The 26,627-nt window shown below is 40.7% G+C and overlaps 2 protein-coding genes and 1 long non-coding RNA gene across 3 annotated transcripts; 1 reads left to right on the plus strand and 2 right to left on the minus strand.

Moving 5' to 3' along the window:
- Positions 1-1,192: 1,192 nt before the first annotated feature.
- Positions 1,193-21,700, minus strand: DPM1 (dolichyl-phosphate mannosyltransferase subunit 1, catalytic). The gene is made up of 9 exons (XM_060620195.3): positions 21,233-21,700; positions 17,775-17,874; positions 12,017-12,050; positions 9,922-9,998; positions 9,812-9,837; positions 7,759-7,854; positions 4,370-4,438; positions 2,762-2,876; positions 1,193-1,891 (listed from the first exon to the last, which is right to left on the minus strand). Exons 1-9 carry the CDS (start codon positions 21,391-21,393, stop codon positions 1,787-1,789), a joined length of 783 nt encoding a protein of 260 aa, XP_060476178.2. The 5' UTR covers positions 21,394-21,700; the 3' UTR covers positions 1,193-1,786.
- On the minus strand, positions 12,599-17,768 carry LOC132670082 (uncharacterized). Its single transcript, XR_009606413.3, has 2 exons — positions 13,596-17,768; positions 12,599-13,548 (listed from the first exon to the last, which is right to left on the minus strand). It is a non-coding gene; the product is annotated as an uncharacterized LOC132670082 (long non-coding RNA).
- On the plus strand, positions 21,682-23,998 carry MOCS3 (molybdenum cofactor synthesis 3). The gene has a single exon (XM_060620174.3). The coding sequence runs from the start codon at positions 21,682-21,684 to the stop codon at positions 23,089-23,091; it is 1,410 nt and encodes a 469-aa protein (XP_060476157.3). The 3' UTR covers positions 23,092-23,998.
- Positions 23,999-26,627: the final 2,629 nt, after the last annotated feature.

Genomic DNA, 26,627 nt, shown 5'->3' on the forward strand with positions numbered 1-26,627 from the left:
TTTATCCCAAGTTTAGTTTTTCTTAGATATACTTAGATTTCATACAGTGATAATACAGATACAAAGGGAAAACATCTGGATTTCGTCCTTGGCCTAATTTACAAAGTAAAAAGAGATGCTAGATTGACATGTAAATGTTTAAGAATATTTTAGTGCTCATCATATTTACGAAAAAACATGCATCTAAATAGTCCAGATTTTCTAAATAACTTCTAAGTAATGAAGTCTTCATTGCTCAAATACTTTCTTTACTATAAATTCCAATAGTGACAGTGTTGTAATGACTGTGGGTGTAAGAACCAAAAAGATTAAAAAGGCAGAAGATAGCTATCTACTCTAGTGAGTTCTGAGGTAGTTACTTCATCTCTGCTCCACATACCTGACAATGAAAACTCTGGGTTTAGATGAAGTAGAAGAGATTCTAAGCATTCAACCACAACAGCAAGTACCGTATTTCATTAGCTTAAAACTAATTTTACATCCAACAGTGATGAACTTTCTAGTTGTTATTAACGACGAAGAGACGTCACTTCCCCAAGGGAGGTGGGTCTGTAGTGTGCTGGCTGGCTACATAGCTCGGTGTAAAAGGGAAACAGAACAGTAGAAGCCCTACTGGAATGTGTCCTATGGATTCAATTATGGGAAAAGGTAATGTTCAAAATGACACCAAAGGTTTTACGTCCTGGTATTAATTTCTGGTGGTATCTGTTAGAAATGCGATGGAAAAATCAGACTTTGAGTTTCTTTAGCAGCCAAATTAAGCCAGGAAAATGTAATTAGGAATACAGTTCAATAAATATGCTTGTTAAATAACTTAGAGATGTCTCTTATCTGCAAGTCAACTCGTTTCTAAGCTTATTTGCTCAAAGTATGACTTCCTGCAAACTTAAAAGATACTGTATGTTCCATAAGCTATACTACAGTTAGAAATTTAGTGTTTTTGAAACACCCAGGTTAGACAAGATAGGTACACAGAACATTCGTGCTGGCTTTCAGGAACAACTTAGCCTGCAATTTACCTGGCAGAACACTTACAGCTTAGTAAGAGTAAGATGTTTAAAAAGTGCTATAGCAGCTAAGTCTTAAAAGTCATTAAAACATCGATACCTTAATATGTCATCAGTATTCTTTTCTTACTGATAGAAGCTACTGCTCAGGATAGGGGAGAAAAAAACTATGCCATCAACTGATGTCAAGTTTCCAATTCACAGTATGTATTTTAAATAGACTTGCTTTGACAGATGTAATGCTTCATCAACACAACAGCTACAAAGGGCCAAATTCTAAAATTGTGATCTGGATATATTATTTTATCTAAGAAATTTGAGATACATTTTTTAAGAAGGGGCAGATGTGTCTACTTGTTCATTCATACAGAAACAGCCATATATATTTCATGAATAAAATTAACATTTTTCTTACTTCTGACACTATTACAAAGAGCTATGAATCCAGTTTTTATATACTTCAAAATCTTCCCCATGTAAGAAATCCTGCACTCATATTCTAATGAAAGCAGTATTTTCTGGGGGGGGAAAAAAAAAAAACCAAATACATTTATTTACAAGTCTTAATACAGCAAAATGCAAGTGAAAATTGAGAACACTGCTCGTTTTTCTAATTTAATTTGACATATAAAATGTAGTTTCCTCAGAAAAAAGATTTGTATGAAATTTACCTTACCTTATGATTTATGCTCTAAGAGTACATTTTATAAAAATCAGCAACCAGGCTTCTTTTATGTTTAAATGAATCAACATGATAAGTATAATGAATAACTTTCTTTTTATGTAGTAGCAAAAAGAGTCAATAATCCTTTCAAGAAAGAGACTATTTCATTTCCTCCCAACTTGGATTCACCGTAAACGCGATCCACGAATGATATTGGAACCTAGTTAAAAAAAATATATATGGTAAGTCAGTCTTCAAAACTATTAGAAAGGAAGTATAGCAGGCATACACCAATACAATACAAATAAAATTTAACTTCTGATAGCCAAGTCCTTCAAGTAAGTTCACAATTAGAGGATTCTTACAGCAATCGTGTGTACCTCCAAATCTTTAAACATTTCATTATGTAAAAATCGGTCATATGAACCAAATCTCCAACTGTCTGAAAGCACTGATCCTGAATATTAAGCTGGTTTACCAAAGTTTCAGCCTGTACTTCAAGAAAAATTGATACTCCAAAAGTACAATTTTTCAGTAGTCCATTAAATTTATCTGTCACTATTTTAGTGTTAAGTTAAAAATCTTGGAACTTCCACACGAGAAATGGCAATCTAGTTAGCTATTTTCTTGCTATGAATACAAACATTAGTGTTAAGTGAGGAGAGCCTTCCCTGAGAGCTCACTAGCTGGCTGGAAATATTCCTGTCCTCTTCATTTACTCCTAGGAAATGGCAAAAGGATTCATCATTAGGGTGGCTCTTGGCAACGGCAAGAAGAAAAGGAGCAAAGACACTCATCTCACAAGGCTGGGTGACCAGAAGAAAGAGCAAAATGAATAAGGTACCAGTAGCTTTTAATCCCTTAAAAGAGAATGCTGCCTTCTATTAAGGTTTTACATCTTAGGTCAAATGTAGGTAGTAATTTGGAAGTGAAATGAATTTTCATCCTTTAGTGCACGAACATTCTAAACAACTGGAAGCTTTCCACATTTATTCAGTAGTTGTGCAAGTTAAACTTTTTATTATAAAAAGTCTAAACCTATTGTTCCTTTACAAGGAATACAGTGGACTATTTACCATCAGTTGCCTACCTCGCCAATAGTATAACTCAACTGTCTTGCCCGAACAATCATCTCCATCTGGAAGACATAGCCTTTGGAAACACATTTTTCTATTAATTTCTGTAGGACTTCTTTTCGGTATAACCTGTGAGAAATTAAAATATACATGAACACCTAGGTAAATACACTTGCCTACATGTAACCTGATCTTTGGAAAGTTCACTGGTATTTATAAAACCTAAAACTTTCACTAGCCATCTGTATGCAGAAAAGTGGTCACAGCTGATGATTATGACACTTGTCCTGAAGCGGAATGGTCATGAAATATTTGGTAAATAATTTAGAATAATTTTGAAAATGAATTCTTAGTGTCTTTTAAGGAAGTTATAAAAATAGGCTAAAGTGAATCACTTGAAGCAGAACCACGCACTGTTTTTAGTTTTTAAATTTTCTTAAAATTTATTTTTCAGGTTGAACAAAGGGAAACTGTTCCAAATATTGCAACAATAGAGTTGACAGATGATGATGAATCCACACTATAAAGCAGAACACACTCAGTAACTAACAGGTGTTTCCTCACAAATGCCTATAACCAGTTTCTATTTCCCAAGATCTACTAAATAAATTCCCTGGGATAAACTGAAGTACCTCTAGGGGACTTAAAGGAGAGTTCCTGAAGAAAGTGACTGGGTTCACCCAAAGGACTTCTTAGCTCCTCTGTCTTACTCTGTAAATTTGATGGGATCTGTTTGGCCTGCAGCCCATCTAAAGTTGGGCTGGACATCTGTCCATTATACATATCTAACTGTGACCTTAATTGGTAATAGCTGTATCTTACCAGGACTGCCTCAATCCTGTGATGCCTAAGTTCCTGTCTTAACCTAGCTTAACCTAGAGTGTCAATACTTAAAAAAAAAAAAAAAAAAAAAAAGAATCGACATTTAATAGAAAAGAGCAAGTATCAAGTAATATAAATTATCAACTAATGCATGAGGTTTAGGCCTTAAAGTAGAGGAACAGACATCTTCTAGCTTCAGAGACAAAAAAGTGGCAGTCTTTAGTCATTTGGCATGGTCATACGAAACAGTTCATCTACTATAGCAGTTCAAAAATTAAAAACATACCCCCCCCCCCCAACCAAACAAAAATTACCCCTTCCCAACCTGGCAGGAGGCTTTATTCCAATTAAACAAGGCTTGCTTTTTAATTGAAAGCATATGGAGAACAAGGTAACTGAAGTCTTTAAACTTTTCTGTGGACTGTGCCATAAATATTCATATAAATTGCAGAAAATTGCTGGTAGACGTGTTCTTTGGAGCACATCACCAGTGACAGCCATGTTCTGAATAAGCAGTTGAGTAACCACCTTGGCCCTCTGGGGCCCCCCAAGGGGCTGAGCACCAGTGAGAATGTTAACAAACACACTAACCTAAGCCCTGCCTTGGATGCTCTTTGGAAAGTACACATTTTTCCTTAAGAAGATGCTTAGGCCTCATTAGCAACTCTGAAGGAACTTCAGTCGGCCTTTGTGTGTTCCAGAAGAAAAATGGGGTAGAAATGAAAAGCATTTCCTAAATAAGCCACTGTATAGCAAGAAAGTTTATATAGAAAATATAAAATTACAAGTTTTTACTGTACCTGAAACTTCCTGTTAAATCAGATGCTCCTGGTCTGAGCAAAATCTGAGTTATAAAATTGGCCCCACGGCTGTTAAATAAAACAATCAGATTTTCTTTATAAAATACATTTTTTAAACAAGAGAAACACATCTGAGATCAGAGTGCTAAAATTGCTACACAAATTTCATAAATACAACTGTTTCACAGAAATGTCAATTTTATAGGGGTGCCTGGGTGGCTCAATCAGTTAAGCATCTGACTTGAGCTCAGGTCATGATCTCATGGTTCATGAGTTTGAGCCCCACATCGGGCTCTTTGCTCTCAGTGCAAAGCCTGCTTCGGATCCTGTCTCCCTCTCTCTCTGCCCCTACCCCACTCATGCCCTCTCTTTCAAAAATAAACATTTAAAAAAATGTTAATTTTATAAAAAAGTTTAGTCAGTAAAAGATTTGGCATTCTCATTTTTCAGAAAATGGGGACTTTTATTCTCAAATGTGACACGTAGAGGGGACCTATAAAACAATCATTCTTATAAATTTTAGGTAAGAAAGGTAACATTTTAAATTCAACTTGCCTATTTGCCAACAGCAATTATTTAGAATTATGAGCATCTCTCAGAGAGCAAAAGGGATCAGGGATTTGGAGTATCCTTTTCAGATTCTAACCAGCAACAAGGGATTGTGGATTTCAAGTAATGCAACAGGTCAGTCTGCATAAATATGGCTTTTTTTTTTTTTTTTTTAAAGAAAGTATACAAGTGGGAAAGGGTTTTGGTTTTTGGCAATCTGTGGAAATTGAACAAAGGTTCATTCTGAGACTGTGTCAGTCTCCTTGGGCCACTATAACTAAACACTGCAGACTGGGCGGCTTATATTCATTTCTCACAGTTCTGAAGGCTGGGAAGTCCAAGATCAACGTGCAGCAGACTTGGTTCCTGAGGAGGACCCTCTTCCTAGCTTAAAGGGCTGCCTTCATGCTATGTGCTGAGGGGAGGAGGCCAAGAGAAGCCAATCTCTCTGGTCTCTTCTTGAAAGGGCACTAATCCTACCATGAGTGCCCCATGGTCACTATATTTAAATTACCTCCCAAAGGCCCCACCTCCAAATACCAATGCTTTGGGGGTAAGGTACTTTAACACATGAATTTTAGCAAAGACATCCAGTCTACAACAATGACAGGATGTGTGCTTCCAACACAACCAAGTATCAGTTTCAAGCTATTACTAATAGCTATTATTAGTATTTCAAAAAGACTTTCCTTGCCCTTGGAAAAAGTGGCTTTTTTATTGCAGCTATTTTAGTAAACTCCGATTCAGAAAAAAAAGTTTTCCGGGGCAAACTGGAAAGAACAGTTTCTCTCCAAAGCCAAGGTAACTAACTACCAAGGCCCTCCCTCGGAAAGATTATTTTTATACAAATAACATGATTAGTCATATAGCTGGGATAATGGCTAATTTCAAAAACATTTTCCCTTTCAAGATGCTTCTAATAGATAACAAAAAAATTCTAGGACACAGTTTACCTCCCCAAGATGGGTTTAATCAAAGGAAAGCATGCATATATGTTTATGTGTGTATGTATACGTATGTATTTGCAGCTCTATTCAAGCTAATGTATTTTTTTTAATGTTTATTTATTTACTTTTGAGAGAGGGAGAGAGAGAGAGCGCATGCACATGCACGAGTGAGCACGTGAGTAGGGGAGGGCAGAAAGAGAGGGAGACAGAGAGTCCTAAGCAGGTTCTGAGCTGTCAGCGCAGAGCCTGACATGGGGCTTGGACTCCCGAACTGAGATCACGACCTGAGCCAAAATCAGGCATTGCCGTTTAAATGACTGAGCCACCAGGGTGCCCGTCATGATAATGCATTTTTAAATGGGGGTTTGTTTTAAAATATGCAGCAAGGGTGAGACAGACTTGGATTCTAATTCTAATTCTGGATCACACAAATGAGACCTTGGGCAAGTGATTACATAATCTTTCTCAGGAGTTTATATACTAAGTCATAGCAGACATTAACAAGTGATGACAAACACAACTCAATATAACTTAATGATCCAACTAAAAGCTGTAAATTGTATCTGATCGGGATTCCCTTATTTTAAATAAGAATTCCGATGACCAAATTCAGACGGGTCTGAGAGAGAGATCACTCATCTGTTGTTCTGAATGTTGGTTGTACAACAGAATCATCTGGAGAGCCTGTGGAAAATACTGATGGTTTTGCCCCACCTGTGGTGATCCATTCAAACGGTGTATATAGTGTGTGTGTGTGTGTGTGTGTGTGTGTGCACGAGAAAGAGCGAACAGGAAAAAGTAGTGTAGGATTTTTTCTCTGCTTTATCCAACCCCTTCATTTCACTGAAGGCTGAGGGTCCTACAGGTCTTAAATGACTTGCCCAAGGTTCCACGTTTAAGAAGCAGAACGGAGATTAACTCAACAGAATCTTCAATAGGGATGAAAAGGGTGATAAAAAACACTAACATTAGTAAGAATTTGTATAAAATTATGTCGTCATGTGTAACATAGTGAGCTGGATAGATCCTTTATGGATTAAAATTGACCTCATCTTCCTAAGAAGCACAAAAAAGTGATGTAGATTAAATATGCTCCCAAATTCCTTGTGGATGAAGACCAGTAAGTGGATTCTCCTTCCTCACCACTTGATTATGGGCTTGCTTTGACCAAAAAAGAATGCTGTTAGCTCCAGAGCCTAGGACTAGGAGGCCTTGCTGCTGCAGCCTTAGGACTCTTGGATGCTGCCCTTAGGATGCCATGTGAAGACACTGGCCAAGCTTTCCAGAAGGTGCAGTAGTGAGATGCCCCAGACAACGACCAGCCCCAACGACTGGATACAGGAATGAGGCCATCTTGGATCTTTCAGCCTACCTGACCCTGACCTTCCAGCTGAAGAAGCTGCAAGAATGAGCCCAGGTGAAGCTAGCAGGGGAACCATCAACCAAGTCACAGAATGAGGAGAAATAGTTGTTTTAAGTCACTAAGCTTTGACACAGTTTGTTATACAGTGATAGAAAACTGAAACAGTATGTTTCATTTCCATTTTATGATGAGGGAAGTGAGGCTAGAAAAGGTACAATATGCTATGTGACACAGGGATTAAATGACACAAGCAGGATTTTAACCCAGGTCTGACTCCAAAGCCTCACTACTTTTGCTGCTTAGTAATAGCTGATCATGAAGTGTCTCATTTATTTGAAATGATTACATACATTTGAGATGACTATATATATACACATATACATATGTACATACACACATACGTATATATGAAGTTAACGATCTGGTCCCAGAAATCCCAAGGCACCATGGTGATTTATAATCCAAATACCTGTTACAAACATACGTCCAGTTACACTAAACAAGAGAGAAACCATAGCACATGTCTCTACCTGATTATTTTTCTTTTCAAATCCCAGCCATATACACCTCCATTTCCTTTGTAGCGAGTTCCAGAGACAATGTCAAAATTACCCTCCTTCTGCTTCCTATAGAAAAAATCAGTTGTCAGTTAGAAAAAGCTATTGAGCTTTCAATAGTTATTTTCATGAGTTATACAAAAAGAACTTTTAAGACTTGCACAGGAAATATAATGCCAAGAAAACATGAACCATACCACTAAGAAATCTTTTGATGTAATATTTCCAATTCTGATTTTTTTCCCCTTTGTTAACTTCTAAAACTAAAAAAATAGTACTTGCTGATTGTACCATGTGAAACCATCCTAAGATGTAATCTCCCTCCTTTCTGTTCTCGGCCCCACGAAGTAAACAGTGCTAAAACAGTCTGGTAACCCTCCAGACCTTTCTCTTTGCAGAAAGATAAAGACACACGGAACTCCAGGCTTTCTGGTTGCTTTAACGAAACTGGAACCCAAAAAAGTACATTTTGCAACTGCCTTGTGTCCATTAACAACATACATAATGGAACCATGGACATCCCTATAGGTCAGCAGAGAATTTCCCCATTTTTTCCAATAGCCGCAAAAATGTCCCACAGAACACTGAACCCACATACTTATATGGTTGTTTTCATGGTGGGTTTCCCCACCCCCAACAACACAACCACAATGAAGTGTGGCAATGTTTTTATAAATGTACATCCTGGTGCTTAGACGACCCAAAGTGGAACATAACAGATTTGCTAAAATAAAGCTTAGGAGTATTTCCAACAGATATCACCAGAAATTACTTTCCAAAAAGGTTGTGGCAACTCACGTTTCTCCGGCAATATTTGTGTGTCCGCCTCCCACCATCTTATTGGCACTAGATGTGCTGCTCTTTCAGTTTGTAATTATGACGAACTAACGGGTAATAAAATACTCCCACAGTTATTTCAACTGCATTTCCCTGACAACATGCCAGGGTATCTTCTCTTGGGTTCATCAGCCATTGGGCTTTCTTCTACATATGGCCTATTTCTGTCTTTCACAAATTTTCTATTCCCCTGGTTTCATTTCCTTCACAGGTCAAAGGGGCTTTTGGGTATTCAACATATAAGCAGACAAGGTATCTCTGAAGGGACTTTATGCAGAGATCAAAGGATGAGAATAGTTGGCTATGAAGGAGAAAGGAAAGAACATTTTAGCCAAAGGAGAGGGGCAGAGGGGCCAGATCACACAGCAGTTTGAAGGGCAAAGAAAAGAGCCTGAAGTGATCCAAACGGGAGAAACGTTACCTAGTTTTGTTTTAGTATATTCAGCTTACACTGAGCACAGCTTCCACATTCTTATTCTGAGAGGTTTCATGTTGTTTTGGATTTTCTAAGAATACAACTATACTACCTGCAAATAAATACAATTTTGTATCCCTTATCAGTATTTATACTACATGCTTAATATGTCACTTAAAATATCCATGTATAATAACAGCTGTATGCCTCACTTGATGCATTTATTAATGATTCAACATTTCACCAATTAGTAAGATGTTTGTGTTAGGACTGGATTTCTCCATCAAATTTAAGTGGTTTCCTTTTCTTTCTACTTTCAAGTTTTCATTAGAGGTGACCCAGGAAGTTTGTCAAATACCTTTTAGCATCTATAGACTCAATCATGCTTTGTTAATGTGATAAATTATGTTGATGAATTCCTGATGATGAACCATCCTGGCATTCTTGGAATAAACCCTATTTGTTCATGGTGTTTCACCCTTACGATGCAGGGCTTAATTCCATTTAACAAAGTCACCTTCCATCTTTTCCCATATTCTGGAAGAATTTAGATAACAAAGGAATTATCTGTTGCTTAGTTCCTAAAATATATCATTTAGTCACATATCTATAGTCAAGAGCCTCAAATATATATGTTGGTATCCATTTTGACAGCAAACAAAATAGCATGTCCGTTTTTAATTAGTAAAGAATGAAAAAAATGAAAAGAAGTCCAAAATCAACATAAGATAAATGATTTGAATTAGAATTTTTTCAAATATTAGAAATACCTACCTAATGAATTCAGGAATAAATTTTGGCTGAAATTAAAAAAAAATAAACATGAAGTCAGTAAAACAGGCTTAACCTATCATGAATAGCTAACAAAAAAAGATACCACTTACATGGTGTGAGAGATCAGCATCCATAATTATTATGTAGTTTCCTGTGGCATGTTTCATTCCATGAATATATGCAGTTCCTAAAAACAAAAACATATCCATTAAAGAAAATCACCAGAAACACTGAAGTATACTCGTGAACAGGCGAGAAATTAAATTAAGCATCTGAAAAGCATACAGCAGTTCTCCAGAGGTAAAACTAAACTACCGTTAAATCCTATTTATTCAAAATAAAAAACATCTCTTGAGTCCGTTCTTTCATCTCCAACTTCACCTTAGTCCCAGGCACCATCTTCCGATGCTTGAATCCTGACCTGTCGAGTATTGCCCTGCCTCTGCTCTTCCCCATCACTCCTGCCCCATCTTCATAAAAGCTACCCAGTGAATGTCTTCTATGCTGTAAGCCTAATACACTAGAGCCCTGGTCTGGTGTCTGGGGTCAAAGGCACAACCAGGAATTATTTAGCCACCCTCATGCCTAAAAGTTCCCTATGGACCTGGCAAGTAAGGGTAAATTGGGATTTGAGGATTCCTGCATTCTCTAGGTCCAAGCCACCACAGTATCTTCTTAGTAAGGGCAAAGTCTTCTAAATATTCATGAGAGTGAGTGAGCGAGCGAGCGAGCACGGGAGTAGGGGAGGGACAGAGAGAGGACAGAGGATCGACAGAAGATCTGAAGCAGGCTCTGTGCTGAGAGCAGAGAGCCCAACACGAGGCTGGAACTCATGAACCATGAGATTATGACCTGAACTGAAGCCAGACGTTTAACCAACTGAGCCACCCAGGTGCCCCAAGGCCGAACTCAGTTCTAACTTCCTTTGCTCAAAAGTCACCATCACAGCTTTTTGGATTTCTACTGACTGGTTAGTAATTCCTGGTTGCTTTCACGGCAGTTTCCAGATTACTTCAATCCCAAAGAACTTCTGGGTTCAGATATTCAGATACTTTATGATGCCAGAGAACTAAGGGTCTTCAGGACAGCAAGTACTCGATTTTTAAGAACTGTGCTTCCAGGGCACCTGGGTGTCTCAGACGGTTAGGCATCCAACTTTGGCTCAGGTCATGATCTCACAGTGCATGAGTTTGACCCCCAAGGGATCTGTGCTGACAGCTCAGAGCCTGGAGCCTGCTTCGGATTCTGTGTCTCCCTCTCTCTCTGCCCCTCCCCTGCTTGTGTTCTCTCGTTCTCTAAAATAAATCAAATAAACATTAAAAAACAACAAAAAAGAACTGTGCTTCCTCCATGCTCTCAATTTGTTAATAAAATTATTATTATTTCCCAATATAAGCAACTACAACCAAAAGAAAAGAAATAAGGGCATTCAGATATTCATCTTGGAAGGACCAAGTTCATCTGAGATTTTCTATAACCTCCTATAATTAAAAGCTGGAAAAGCTTTCTTTTTTAAAAACAAAGAGTAACTGTTTATAACTTCTAAAAAAACACTCAAAGATTTAGAGCTAAAGTGGTGTGCTGGTCCCAACACATTTGCTCTCGGACCCCTTCTCTGTTCTACACTGCATGGAACTACAGTTCCCAAGGGCTCTTGTCAACTGGCTGCCAAATCGCTTTGGGAGACACCAGGGGATAGTTGCCAGGAGAGAAGAGGAAAAGTCGAAGTGTGTCCCCACTCTTACGCTGCATCCCAGCACTGACTGGGTATCCCCATGGCTCCAGCTCCTGCCAGGTAGCCCCCACTCCATTATTCCAACCCCTTCTAAATAACCTGGGGTTCCTGGGCTCCAAAAGCACCATCTCCTATTGTTGCTTCTTTCGAGGGGTGGTAGCAACCACTAGCTGTTACTAGTCTGAGTAGCTTCACGGTTCCATTTGGCTTCTCAGCATTCCTTCACCTGCGTAACCAGATTCTTCGTATTAAATTCCCTACGTTGAAAGACTGACAGTGGTTTCTGCTTTCCCAACTGGGCTTTGACAGATAGAGACAACTCAACTTAAACCATTTCAATGTCATTAAGATCATTAAAAACCATTACGGGAGGACACTGTATTTTGGCCCTGTTCCAAATTGGGAAAACACATACTGGATCACCTTACCAAGGCAAGGAGCAGGTATGAGGGGTGAGAGGTTATACTTACCCAGTCCTAACTTCTTCTCACGTGGTCTTAGAAGCTACAAGAATAAGAAACAGCATTTTAACACACACACACACACACACACAAAACTATTAAAAATTATTTTTTTATAGGTACTTACCCTTTTTAACAGAAACATAGTTCCATACATTAGACCTTATATTAGACATTAAAGCAAAGTATGCTTAACATTTTTTGCCAAAGTGAAAAAGTGCTTAGTATTTAATAACAAATCAAATAGTTTAACAGCTTGGAAAATTTCACCCCAACACTGCAGGCCAAATTTTAAACATTTTTTTTTTCCTGGAGTTACCCACCAGAAAACAGTATGTAACAATATATTATATCTATGACTTAGCATTTTGAACAACATCTACTGGTTCCTTCCCCTAGGAAAACTGAGGATTTAACCCACTTATTCCATATCTTCTTGGAATATTTGATAGCCACATTTGTTTCCCCAATTCCTTTTGTGATTTTAATGATTTAGTTTTTAGTTCTTGATTTGTTTTCCTTTTTATTTTTCTCAATTACAAAAACACAGGCTTAAGATTACAAGTTAGACAATATATGGTCATTCATTAGTTAATGGCATTCAGTTTGGTTCCAGGTATCTGCCACTACAAATATACCTACAACAAAGACACTTGTACATATATCCTCTTGTATAGGTCCTGTTTTCTTTCTTTCTTTTTTTTTTTTTTTAATGTTTGTTTATTTTTGAGAGAGAGAGAGTGTGAGCAGGGGAGGGGCAGAGAGAGGAGACACAAAATCTGAAGCAGGCTCCAGGCTCTGAGCTGTCGGCACAGAGCCCAAAGCGGGGCTCAAACTCACTAGCTGTGAGATCATGATCTGGGCCAAAGTCGGATGCTTAACCGACTGAGCCACCCAGGCGCCCCGTTTTCTTTTTTATATAAAGTTTATTTACTTATTTTGAGAAAGAGAGTGCACCAATGAATGGAAGCGCACCACTGAGTGAAAAGGAGTGGGGAAGGGGCAGAGAGAATCCCAAGTAGGCTCCATGCTATCAGCACTGAGCCCTAGGCAGGACTTGATCTCAGGAACCAGGAGATCATGACCTGAACAGAGATCAAGAGTCAGATGTTTAACTGACTGGGCCACCCAGGTGTCCCAAGGTCCAGTTATTTCTGTAATTAGCACCCTAAAAGTTGAATCGCTGGCTGAAAGGGTATTTATACTCCTTTCTTTGAACTCCTTTTATGATCTTAAATGCTGACATCACTCCATCAACTTATCCTGACTTTATCCTTGGATGACCTCATTACATTCTCTAATGCCACAATTACATGACTTTAGGGTTATATTCCTAAATATATACATATGCATACATATATATTTAATGTTTATTTTTGAGAGAGACAAAGCACGTGAGGGGGAGGGGTAAGGCGAAAGGGGGACAGAGGAGGATCCAGAGTGGGCTCTGTGCTGATAGGAGACAGCCCGATGTGGGGCTCGAACTCACAAACCACAAGACCATGACCTGAGCCAAAACCCAGAGTTGGATGCTTAACCACCTGAGCCGCCCAGGTGCCCCGAAACCCAGAGTTGGATGCTTAACCACCTGAGCCACCCAGGTGCCCCTAGGGTTATATTCCTAACAAAAAAAATTGTATTTTTTCTTTTCTTACTGTTTCTTACACGGCTCAAGTAGACTCACTACTGAGCCTATCTTGTCCCCTTCTGCATTTGCCAGTCTATAAGCAGGCTGCCTCAGACTGCAAATCTCTAAACAGAGTATTTTCAGTTCAATTCAACCAGGACAGATTGTAGTACTTTTTACTACATGCAAACTGCATGCAAGTCTTGGGGAGGAACAAAGACAAAATACACTTCTGCTTGATGAGCTCTTACAGGAGAACTAGACATTCAATCAACCATGTACAGTAATTAAAATTTACTGAACAGGGAGGGGCGCCTGGGTGGCTCAGTCAGTTAATTGTCCGACTTCAGCTCAGGTCATGATCTCATAGCTCGTGAGTTCGAGCCCTGCGTCCGGCTCTGTGCTGACAGCTCAGAGCCTGGAGCCTGCTTCGGATTCTGTGTCTCCCTCTTTTTCTGCTCCTCCCCCACTCGTGCTCTGTCTCTCAAAAATAAATGAGCATTAAAAAAAATAAAGTTCACCTTAGATCTTCTAATCCTATGTTTCTGCTAGAAAAGTCTTTTCTCAAGTGTTTATAAAACATAAACCACGCTGCATATGAAAGAATGCTGTGCTACAGTTAAAAGAATGAGAAAATTTAGTAATAAAAGATCTCCAAGCTATAATTACAAATCAACAGAATAATGCAGGAAGATTACATCTACGTTAAAAAAACAAAAGCACCACCTTACCCAGTTCTCCACATGTAGACCCATGCGCACACATGCACAAAGGTCTGAGGCCACCCCCACCAAACTGCTGACAGAGGTCTCCCCTGGGGAAGGGACTAGGAGGTTCATAAACGGCAACTTCGGTTTTATCAGTAACTTTTTCATTTGACAACAATGTAGTTTTTTCATTTCTTACATAATAACACACTGTTTTGTTTAGCGTGCTGTACTTTCAAATCCTTAATTCCACCCCCTTCCTTTTCTGCCCCCTCACATCAATGAGGATGGCTCAAAGCAGTAAAGGGCACAACAGAGCTTATCTCACAGCCATCAGGACAAGTGTGAACTCACAGAAAGTACGTGCAGGAGTGCTGGGCACACACTCTGATGAATGCTCACCACAACTGCTTATAAGATACTTCATGTGACCCTATGATTTGGTAAAACACTTATTTTCTAAAAAATTTTTACTATAGAAAATCTTGATGACATTTTAGAAAAACCAGGATCAACAGTATTTGAGTGGACTTTTTTTTTTTTTTTTCACCATAATGAAAATAAATCTTCAGCTAAGAAAGGCTAATTGTAGTGGCGCCTGGGTGGCTCAGTCGGTTGGGCATCCGATTTCGGCTCAGGTCATGATCTCACGGTTTGAGTTCGAGCCCCACATCGGGCTCTGTGTGCTGACAGCTGGAAGCCTGGAGCTGCTTTGGGTTCTGTGTCTCCTTCTGTCTCTGCCCCTCCCCCACTTGTGCTCTGTCTCTCTCTCTCTCTCTGTCTCTCTCTCGCGCACGCACTCTCAAAACATAAAAAAAAAGGCTAATAATTGTACTTTCCTCCTGTTTTGCAATTCCTTACTATCAATGAGGCTCCCTTTTTTTTTTCATTTTATTTTTTCCATTTTTGGCTGTTTATAGTTCTTATGAATTATGGTTTTGTACATCTCATTAGGATACTGATCTTTTCGTCAGAGGTAATATTTTGGTATTTTTAAGTAGTCAAACCTCTCAATCTTAGTTATATTTGATGTTTTAAAAGTAATGAAGATGCATTACATTATCAGAACTTGTAAAATAGTAAACTATGGAATAATATAGGTGATATAATCTGACCTCAGGTTGGAGGCTGAAACAGATGATGTAAATCAAATGTCATGTAAGCACTCGACATAGAAAGGCTGAAGCCCTCCACAACCTCAGCTCTCCCTGACCTACATAACCATCATTAACAGTTCAAGGTATGTGCCTCTACTTTTGTATGGTCCCACCTCTGCTATTTATTAGCTATATGACATTGGAAGTGACTTAACCTCTTGGCTCAGTTTCTTCACATAGAGTTAAAAAACAAACAAACTTCCTTCATTTTCTGAAACATTCATTCCAGCCAGTTTGAAAGACCAGCAAACAAAGCATCGGGTGCTTAATGTTTTGAGATATTGTAAAATAGCTTCAATAATAATCCTTCCCCATCTTCTCTCCCAAGTAAACTTGTGGCACTTGTCACTTAAAAGCAAGAAGGGCCATTTCTGGCATGGCCTGATATTGTTGAGGGGGAAAAAAAGGCAATTTTTCTAGTTTAAATGATTTGAATATCATAAAATAACAAAGGAACTGTAAGAAAATTGTAATAGTGAATGCAGTTTTTTTCCCATTATTTTGAATTTTATTGGTTGATGGGAAAAATGGAACTCTTTGAGGGCCATATTGTTTTAGCATTTGAAAAGGTCAATTTAGTAGACATACCCTAAGATCAATCAATTATACCTCAGGGCTGAAGTTCTATGGCAAAAGTATTCAAAGTATTGTCAGGTTGATATTCCTGGCTTAAACAGAAGTGCCTAACTCAGAGTATTCTACATGTAACATGTGATTTAGTGGCTTTGGCCCGGAACTTGTAAAAGAAAAACTGGGGGACTGTGGCCAAAAAAACGAACCTAGCATCATAAGAAGTCACTGACAGAAGGCTGGAAATCTGTCAACTTTTAATCTCTTCCTGTACATCTGGAGGAGGATTGGAAGGGTGATAGATCTTTGAGGTGCCCAGGTGTGATATGGAAAGAATAACTAATATAGGAGAGATTTACTATGTGTGTAAGAGGAACATGTTCCCCTTAAATGCTTCCCTTCCATCAACCAATATCTCCTCCAACTTGTGCATCCTGCCACAGTTTTTTTTTTATAATGCTTAATTGCTATTTCTTAAGATGAAAATATCAACAAAGGTTCTCCAAGAGACCTCTTTCTTCGTATCTATACCAATGGTTCTCTTTTGGGAGGAGTGGACAATTTTGCCCACAAGAGGTCATTTGATGATACTCACAGACATTTTTGGTGGCCACACTGGGGAGACGGGCTGCTAATGGCATCTAGTGGATGGAGTCCAGGGATGATGCTAAATGTCCTGTAACATACAGGACAGTCCCCCACATCTAAGGATTATTAGGTCCAAAATGTCAATTGTGCCGAGACTGAGAAACTCTGGTCCATACAAATTCTAAAATACCCAATGCTCAGAATGTGTTTAAATCTGGATTCAACTGTCTGCTTGGGCCCCAAAATTACCTAAAGTAGAGCTCACAAGTGTATTCAAACACTTATGAATAAAAACCATTATAAAAATAAACCAGTGGTCAAAAATAAAAATTATAGGGGCACCTGGGCGGCTGAGTCAGTTAAGTGTCCAACTTTGGCTCATATCACGATCTCGAGCTTCCTGAGTTTGAGCCCTGCCCGTCAGGCTCTGTGCCATCAGGCTCTGTGCTGACAGCTTGGAGCCTGGAGCCTGCTTCAGATTCTCTCTGCCCCTCCCCTGCTCACACTCAGCCTCTCTCTATCCCTCAAAAATGAACATTAAAAAAACCATTTTAATAAAAAATAAAAATTATAAAGCCATTATAAAATGAATTCTACATCTAAGTTACTCCAGCAGAAAACAACACCCTTTAACGTACAGTGGGAAACTCTATAAAGTTCAAGACTCAGAGAGTCAATCTATTCCCAGATGATTGTTCTACAAAGAAAGATGCCAAGTGCTCTGACAAATAGAAAGATGCCAACTCACATGGAAACAATCACGTTTCCCAGCTACAAGCTTTTATAGTTGCAAAAAAGGGGAGCAAGAAAGATCATGACACATATTACTAATTGCAATCTAGTTCCATTAATATTCCTGTCAATATCATGCTTTAATTTTGCCCTTCAAGAAAACTCATCTGCAGAGTAAGTTCTGAAAACAGACTTTATCCAAAGGCTCACTATTTTGCTGTAAAATTGCTACTGACCCAATTTATCAAAGACATGGAAAAACTCAAGCAAGATGTTCTTTTTCATTTCAGTTTCTAGAAAAACAGATTGCCTTTTAAGTATTGTCATTTCTCATCTTTCCCCTACAAACACAACTAATGTGACAGAAGAATGTTCACATGACTTACAATTTTGTCTGACCCATAGATCTTCTCCAACTGTTCAGCAACATCCCTTGTTCCATCTGGGCTTCCGTCATCTATGATTATAATTTCATAGCTGATTCCACTAAAATAAAAAAAAAAAAGTCTGTATTGCTTGCAGAGACAATACTCTCCAATTAAAAAATAACTTTAAAATTACTATTTCCTCACCAATATAAGTGGGAATTTATGTCATATTAATCACCAAAGAAAACTTCAATTACCAAATGAAACAAATGCCAAACATTTAGTACTTTACCTCCAAACTCGGCAGCCTATGGATAAAAATGTTACAATGAAGTCCTGAGATAAAAAAAAATTCTCAAATCAAAAACACACTCTTTAGTTTAAAAACTCACAGCGATTACATATACATCCGTCCATTATATATCATAGGATATCATAAAATTTTACTTACCTACTTTGGAAGTGGAATTATAGAACCTTAGCATCAAGTCTTAGTTATAAAAAATATTTCAAAAGTACACTTAAAAGATATCTCAAGGGGCGCCTGGGTGGCTCAGTCAGTTGAGTGTCTGACTTTGGCTCAGGTCATGATTTTGCGGTTCATGAGTTCGAGCCCCACGTCAGGCTCTGTGCTGACAGCTCAGAGACTGAAGCCTGCTTCAGATTCTGTGTCTTCCACTCTTTCTGCCCCTCCCCAGGCTGGCGCTTTGTCTCTGTCTCTCAAAAAAAAAAAAGCTTAAAAAAAAAGATATCTCAAGTTGACTGAGTTGCTGAGTTAATATTCTTTTATTTATTTTTAATGTTCTATTTGAGAGAGACAGTGTGCATTGGGGCGGGGGCGGGGGTGGTGAAGCAGAGAGAAGGGAAGACAGAATCCCAAGCAGACTCCATGCACTCAGCATGGAGGCAGAGACCCATGCAGGGCTCTAACACACAAACCGCAAGATCATGACTTGAGCAGAAATTAAGAGTTGGCCACAACCCATTGAGCCACCTTAGACTGAATATTCTTTTAAATTTAATCCCAAATAAATTTAAATAACATAATCAGGAACAAATAGGACTTCATTTCATCTGTTAAAAAACCCTCTTTAAAATGGTGACATAATCTTTACACCACTATTTCAAATAGTTGTACCATTATCTCAGTCATTAGAAAGAGCACAGAAAATTACATAAGATTTTAATGTGCTTCAAAATTAAAATCTCTCTGCTGGCTCTCCATTAACTTTATGTTACAGTTTCTATTCTAAAAATAAGCCAACACAATACTTGGATGTACATGTGATCACTGCATCTTCCTCCACCCCCCTTTTGGATTTTTTTTGGACAACTTTATTGGGAAACTTAAGGACAAAGTAAAGGAAGCACACCAAACCCCCACAACACTGTTTCCTCTTGGTCTTAATAAACATATGTAAGGAAATCAGCAAGAAAACATTCATTCTGTTAAAAGGCTTTCAAAAGTCAGCCCCAAAATCCAAAAAGAAGGCTAAAATCAGCCCATCTGTTAAGCCTTCTCCCCTAGGTGCTTTAGTACTTAACAAGCCAAAACCTGCTAAGATGTTGATTCCAGTTGATATGCTGAAAGAGATATACTTCATAAAGAAATGAAGTCATTCATAAGCAAATTATTCCTTTCTCTCGTTTCAAAGTGCCCAGAACACCTGAGGGTAAGGTAGTTTAAAGGAATCAAGCTAAACTCCCTTTAAGTAATCTGACCATAGCTGAAAATAGTTGTTTCCTTCATTAAACATCACTCTGATTAAAGGAAAAAATATTTGAGAATCAGAAGACAAAATAAACAAGATCAACTATATTAAGATAATTTCTCTAATTTGCAAAGTGTTTGTAAAAACCAAAATAAAAAATAAAGAAAAAGATATGAGTACAAAAACTGCAAGGAGCCATGTACATTAAGACAGTTAGTTACAGGGCGCCTGGGTGGCTCAGTCGGTTAGCGTCTGATTCTTGATTTCGGCTTAGGTAATTTCATGATTCGTGAGTCTGAGCTCCACGTTGGGCTCTGTGCTGGCAGTGTGGGGCCTGCCTGGGATTCTCTCTCTCTCTCTCTCTCTCTCTCTCTCTCAAAATAAATAAAATAAACTTTAAAAAAAAAAAAGCAATATTTTTCACCAATTAGTGTTTTCAAAAATGTTAAGTTTAATAAAGCTCAGGTTGGCTGGTTGGTAGGGAAACAGGCACTCTCCAAATAATGCTAGTCCTAAGGTGGTACAATCTTTTTTTCTGCGAGCAATTTGTTGATTTTTATATTTTTGAGAGAGAGAGAGAGAGAGAGTGAGTAGGGGAGGGGCAGAGAGAGAGGGAGACAGAAGATGCAAGGTGGGCTCTGCACTGAGGGCAGGTATGGGGTTGGAGCTGCGAGATCATGACCTGGGTTGAAGTCAGATGCCCAACCGACTGAGCCACCAGGTGCCCCTAAAGCTTTTTTAGTTTTTGTTTTTGTTTTGTTTTTTGAGAGAGAGCAAGCGTGACCATGCAAGCAGGAGAGGGAATAACTGTCAATTTTAAGCACATCAGTTGACCCAGTAATTCCATCCTGAAGACTTTATCCCCAGTACACTAGTAAAAGTATGAGCATGTTTGCTGTAACAGTCATTTAATAAAGGAGCATTCAGTGTGTGTCAAGCGCTCTTCTAAATGCTGGACAATATGGTGTGAACAAAGTACCTGTTTTCATTCGTAAAACAAAAGTCAAAAAAGAAAAACAAGAAAGCTCTAGAAATAATCTGTGTTCACGGAGATGACCTGGTTAAATTATAACACAGCCATATAAAAGTTACTTAATTTTCGAAGTTTGTATGTGTTGATACAGAAAGATCTTCATCTATACGCGATCCCACTGGATCTAAAGCTACTTCATACTGATACCAGGATCTACCGAAATCTTAAAAACATTGTATAACACTTTCAAATTCAAACTCTAAAAGCCCCAGTTTCTAGCAACCACACCAAACATCCACTAGTGACCAACGAAGTTGCCCAGGCCAGCAGCAGCTCCCTAACCCACAGAGATCAAACCTCATGCTTACATAAGCACTCAGCACGGGGGCGGGAGTGAGCGTGCTCGGTTAGTCTCCCGGCTCCTGCCGCATCCTGACCATCCAGAAGTAGGAGTGAGGTCAAGCTTTCAACCTCGCTCCGACTGAAAAGGTGGGCAACGCTACTAAGAAAAAGACAACCAGGGGCGTGGGGTGGGGTTGGGGGACAGAGGATGGGAGTGTACAATAAAAGGAACGTCTCATAAAACCCAAGGGCAAGAATGAGAACCCGAGACACAGAATGAACCCCAGAAGTATCCGCCGCCTCTTTCTCGCAGGGTGGCCTTCTCCCCGAGGCTTCCCTCAAGAGCCGAAGGGAGGCCTGCAGGGACTCCTCGCGCAGCCAACTGCCGACAACCAGGCAGGCGAAGCCAGCTCATCTCATTCCTCAGGGAAGGCGGCAGGGCACGCTACCTCTCGGAGAAGCTTTTCACCAGCAGCCACACGATGAGCGGTAGGTTCTCGCGCTCGTTGTAAGTGGGCAAAAGCACCGAATACTTGTCCTGTCGCGGGACGCGCCCCTCCGGCTCCCGCCGAGACCTACGAGGGCTGCCGCTCGCTTCCTCGGAGGCCATGGCGGAACTGCGCGAGACGCCGGAAACGGAATGACGTCACGTGGCGCGGGAAGGGGCGGGTCGGACCGTACCAAATTCGGGAAGAGGGGGACAGCCATGTGGCCAGGTTCTAGTTCTCCTAAGGCTCTCCTCATGGTTCCGTTGGAAATATCCAGGAACTATAAATCTTTAAACTTGAATCTTAGGGTTTCTTCAGGAGGTGCATGTCTAGTTTTCGCTTTTTTCCCCAGCTCCGTAAAATTATTTAGTTTATTCCAGTCGCTAGGAGACGGCAAGCCGGAAGCGGAAATGCTCTTCAGGACAACTTCCGGGAGGGGCGCCATGGCTTCCAGGGAGGAGGTACTCGCCTTGCAGGCTCAAGTTGCCCAGCGCGAGGAGGAGCTGAGTTTCCTGAAGCAGAAGCTGGCGGCGGCTGTTTTGGCGGAGCAGGAGCCAGAGCGGCTGGTTTCGGTATCACCCCTGCCACCGAAGGCCTCCCTGTCTCGAGATGAGATTTTGCGCTATAGCCGGCAGTTGGTGCTTCCTGAGCTGGGCGTGCAGGGACAGCTGCGCCTGGCCGCTGCATCGGTGCTAGTAGTGGGCTGCGGTGGGCTCGGCTGCCCGCTGGCGCAGTACCTGGCAGCGGCCGGCGTAGGCCGCCTTGGCCTTGTGGACTACGACGTAGTAGAAATGAGCAACTTGGCCCGCCAGGTGCTGCATGGCGAGGCACTGGCCGGGCAGGCCAAGGTCTTTTCGGCCGCCGCCTCGCTGCGCCGCCTCAATTCGGCGGTGGAGTGCGTGCCTTATGCGGAGGCGCTTACGCCAGCCACGGCGCTAGACTTAGTCCGCCGTTATGACGTGGTGGCTGACTGCTCTGACAACGTGCCCACTCGCTACCTGGTTAATGACGCATGTGTGCTAGCCGGCCGGCCTCTCGTGTCAGCCAGCGCCCTGCGCTTTGAGGGCCAAATCACGGTCTACCACTATGACGGCGGGCCTTGCTACCGCTGCGTATTCCCTCAGCCACCTCCAGCGGAGACAGTGACCAACTGCGCGGATGGCGGGGTGCTCGGTGTCGTAACCGGGGTCCTGGGCTGCTTGCAGGCGCTGGAAGTGTTGAAGATCGCAGCAGGCCTGGGCCCGTCTTACAGCGGCAGCCTGTTGATCTTTGATGCGCTCAGAGGACATTTTCGTCGTATTCAGCTTCGGGGCCGCAGGCCTGACTGTGCAGCTTGTGGGGAGCGGCCCACAGTGACTGCCCTGGAGGACTACGAAGCCTTCTGTGGCTCCTCAGCCACTGATAAGTGCCGCTCTCTGCGGTTGCTGAGCCCAGAGGAGCGAGTTTCGGTCACCGACTATAAGCGACTTCTGGATTCCGGCTCACCCCACCTGTTGCTGGACGTTAGGCCTCAAGTGGAGGTGGACATCTGTCGTTTGCCTCATGCCTTACACATCCCTTTGAAACGTTTGGAACGGAGGGATGCAGAGAGCCTGGAACTCTTAGGAGAAGCTATCCGGGAAGGGAAGCAGGGCACACAGGAAGGGGCAGCTTTCCCGGTTTATGTGATTTGCAAACTGGGCAATGACTCCCAGAAAGCCGTGAAGATCCTGCAGTCCTTGACAGCAGTCCAGGAGTTAGAATCGTTCACAGTTCAAGATGTTGTGGGGGGCCTTATGGCCTGGGCTGCCAAAATCGATGGAACATTTCCGCAGTACTGAGGTGGATGGGAGAGTCTGACCTGAGGAAGATGGCTGGGTTACCCAAAAGATACATTTATTTGCATTTTTTTTTTCAGGAACGTATGGAAGAGCCTGAATACCTCAACTCCTTTATATAAGGGGCTTTGTTGTCGTAACGTATTGGATGCTGTCGTTTTCAGTTATATTACTGTTTCTGAGATCTGTCTTGTGTTTTTAGCACTCGGATGAGGTCTTGAACGTGTGAGTTATAATGTTAAGTGACAGGGTTTTGCGTTTTGATAGATCGTGTGTCCTTTTTTGTCCACCTCCCTCAATCAAACAGTACTTTAAATCGTCCGTTTTGATGCTTGGAAAAGTGTTGTAAACGTAGTTTTACTAAATTGATCACAGATGATATACTTAAGGTCAGTTTAATGTTTGCTAAGACATTGTTTGGGTCTTTTTTCTACTTCAAAGGATAGACTATATTGCTACCGAAGTAAGTGTTTAAAACGTAAATTGTTTTAATTATGTGGGGAAGGGTCATTCTATGAAACATTTTGGATTAATATCAAAGTGAGATATTTGTAGTTTAGCAAGATAAAACTTTGTAGTCTGTCAGTTTCTCTTACAAATTGATGATTTAGAAAAAATGTTTCTTATAGTGTTGTATACATGATATACTGCGGTTTGGCTTGCTTTGATGTCTTCAAGCTTAAGTCCCAACCTTCTGCCCTCCCCTGCCCTTTTTTCCTTATCCAACCTGTTATGTTTCTTTCTTGCTGTACTGGCCAAGGACCCCAAATACAATACTGAATTAAAGTGGAATAGGGAGCATTCTTACCTCCTTCACAATCAGGTGAAAAACTTGACTATTTGACCAGTATTACTTGTTATTGCTTTACCAGAGATTCCCTTTATCAGATTAAAGAATTTTCCTTCCGTGTATAGTTTGCTAAGCTTTGGTTGAATTCGTCAAGTGCTTTTCCTGCATTATTATGTGCTGCTTTTTTTTCACTTCGGTTAATGCAGTAAACTACATTGATTCTTTCTATGGTGGCAAAACACACACACACACACACACACACACACACACACAAACACAATTTACCCCTCAATAACTTTCAGGCATACAATACAGTATTGTCAACCACATGCACACGCTGTACAACAGATCCCGGAGCCCCCATCCCACATGGCTGAAACACCCACCAAACAGCTCCCCACTTCTCCCCTTCAATTTACTCTTTCTACTTTGATTTAATCTATTTTATTCCAGGATTTTATGGCAGTACAAATTGTAGGTGCTTTTATGTTTACTTACTAAACAACATTTTCATGAGATGGAAGGTAGTCTGCCTAACTTCTAAATACGTACAAAATTAAAAGAAGAGATTTGGTGAGTATATGGGGCAAATTGAGTACATGCCATGTCAAAAGAGCCTCCACTCTCCAGCTGATTGTTGCCTGCCAGTCTATAATTCTCAGAAATCACAGATGTGTGGAATCTTTGTATCTCTGGCTACAATATATATACATAGAATATATACAGTATATATACAAAGTTTATGTGGGCCAGACAAAACCCTCTGCAGGTCAGATTTACTCAGCAGTCTGCAATCTCTGATATAGACTCTTAGTTTATTATAAAAGGATGGTATTATTTACCAAATGCAAAATTAGGATAGCCCTTAACTTTTTTTTTTTTTTTTTTAATTTTTTTTTTTTTTTAACGTTTATTTTTGAGACAGAGAGAGACAGAGCATGAACGGGGGAGGGGCAGAGAGAGAGGGAGACACAGAACCGGAAGCAGGCTCCAGGCTCTGGGCCATCAGCCCAGAGCCCGACGCGAGGCTTGAACTCACTGACCGCGAGATCGTGACCTGAGCTGAAGTCGGACGCTTAACCGACTGAGCCACCCAGGCGCCCCACCCTTAACTTTTTAACCGTGAAATACGGTAACCCAGGTTACAGGAGCAGGTTTCTTGTGCTTTTTCCCCAAGGAGTTGTGGAAATGAATGACTGAGGCCAGGAGAAGAGAACAAAGATAGCAGGCCTGTGTCTCAGCTTCTTGCTTCCAGGACAAAAGCTGCTTCTGATCCATATTAAACAATAAAGTGGACGTAGGAACTCTTTGATATTCTAAAGAGTGATGGCCTAAAGTTAAGCAGTTTTGGTAGTCCCTGCAAACTTGGTTGTCAATAGCACAGGTGACTCTAGCTGCTGACGTGGGAAAAGGGCTTATGAAAGTGAGATACGGTGCTTGTAAGTATCTGGGTGAGAGCCTGGGAGCTATTCATTCCAGGAGTGATGGCCAAAGCCATGCACAGAACTGATCGGAGACCACTTGCTGTGCAATGCTGCCCCATCTAGCACTAGGGGAAACTGCTAGGGTACCTCACTGATCTTACTTGACCTGGCCCCACTACTCTCCCAGAAAGCCCAGCACTTTAGCCACAGCTCAGGACAGAAAGCAGAATCGGCTTTACATCGATTGCTCTTTTTTTTCTTTTTTTTTTAAATCTTTATTTTTGAGAAAGAGAGAGACAGAGCATGAGCGGGGGAGGGGCAGAGAGAGAGGGAGACACCGAATCCAAAGCAGGCTCCAGGCTCTGAGCTGTCAGCACAGAGCCTGATGCGGGGCTTGAACCCATGAACCGTGAGATCGAAGTCGGACACTCAGCCAACTGAGCCACCCAGGCGCCTCCATCGATTGTTCTTAGCCTTCTGAGGTGTGTCTGTTAGAGTAAATCCTAGTCACATGCCTATATCTTAGTGGCAAGAGCGGCTGGGAATGTGAGTTTTGACGTCTGCAATCAGAGGCAGAACTCAATCTGGGTTTTTTGTTTGGAAAAGATGGGCTGCTGACATGACAGGTATCTGTTACAGGATCCAGATTTTTTTATTCTTTGCAATTTTGTTTTCTGTGGGGATTGTGGCCAGTTTTTTAATATTCATACGGGATTTTAATTTGTAACTTTTTTCCTTTTCATTTAACAAACATCAAGTGTACCAGTCACTATTCTAAACTCTGGGATAAAGAAGAACAAGAGATTTCCTGTTTCAGAATTTACATGTAAATGGGGGGAGACCAATCAACAAGTAAATTTGTGTTGAGTGTCATAAAAGAAATGAAAAGTGCTGTTTGGGGGTGGGGAAGGAAGAGCTATTTTGGATCATTAGCTCTTTGCAGAAGGGTCCACATGAAACCCAAATGTAAATGGTGACAATGAGCCGTTTTGATTTGGGAGAACATCCCTGACCGGGAGAAAAACAAGTGGAAAGACCCTGAGGCAAATAAACTTGTCAAGTTCAAGGAACTGAAGAAGCAAGTGGGTTGTGAACAATTGAGAGTATAAGAGGGCAAGGTTTACGGAGATCGGGAACACATGAAGTAGGTAGTAGACCAGAAGTTTGGTTTTTAGTCCAAGTAAAATAACAGCTTAACATTTCTTGGGCACTTACACTGCGATTTGGAATTTGAACCCAGATGGTCTGGCTGAAGAGCCAGGGCCCTAAGCAATATGTTATACTGCCTCTCAGTGAGAACTTTGTAACTTTCATGTTTCACTTTT

This window comes from Panthera onca, chromosome A3, assembly GCF_046562875.1.
Source record: "Panthera onca isolate mPanOnc1 chromosome A3, mPanOnc1 haplotype 2, whole genome shotgun sequence".
NCBI classification, from domain to species: Eukaryota; Metazoa; Chordata; class Mammalia; order Carnivora; family Felidae; genus Panthera; species Panthera onca.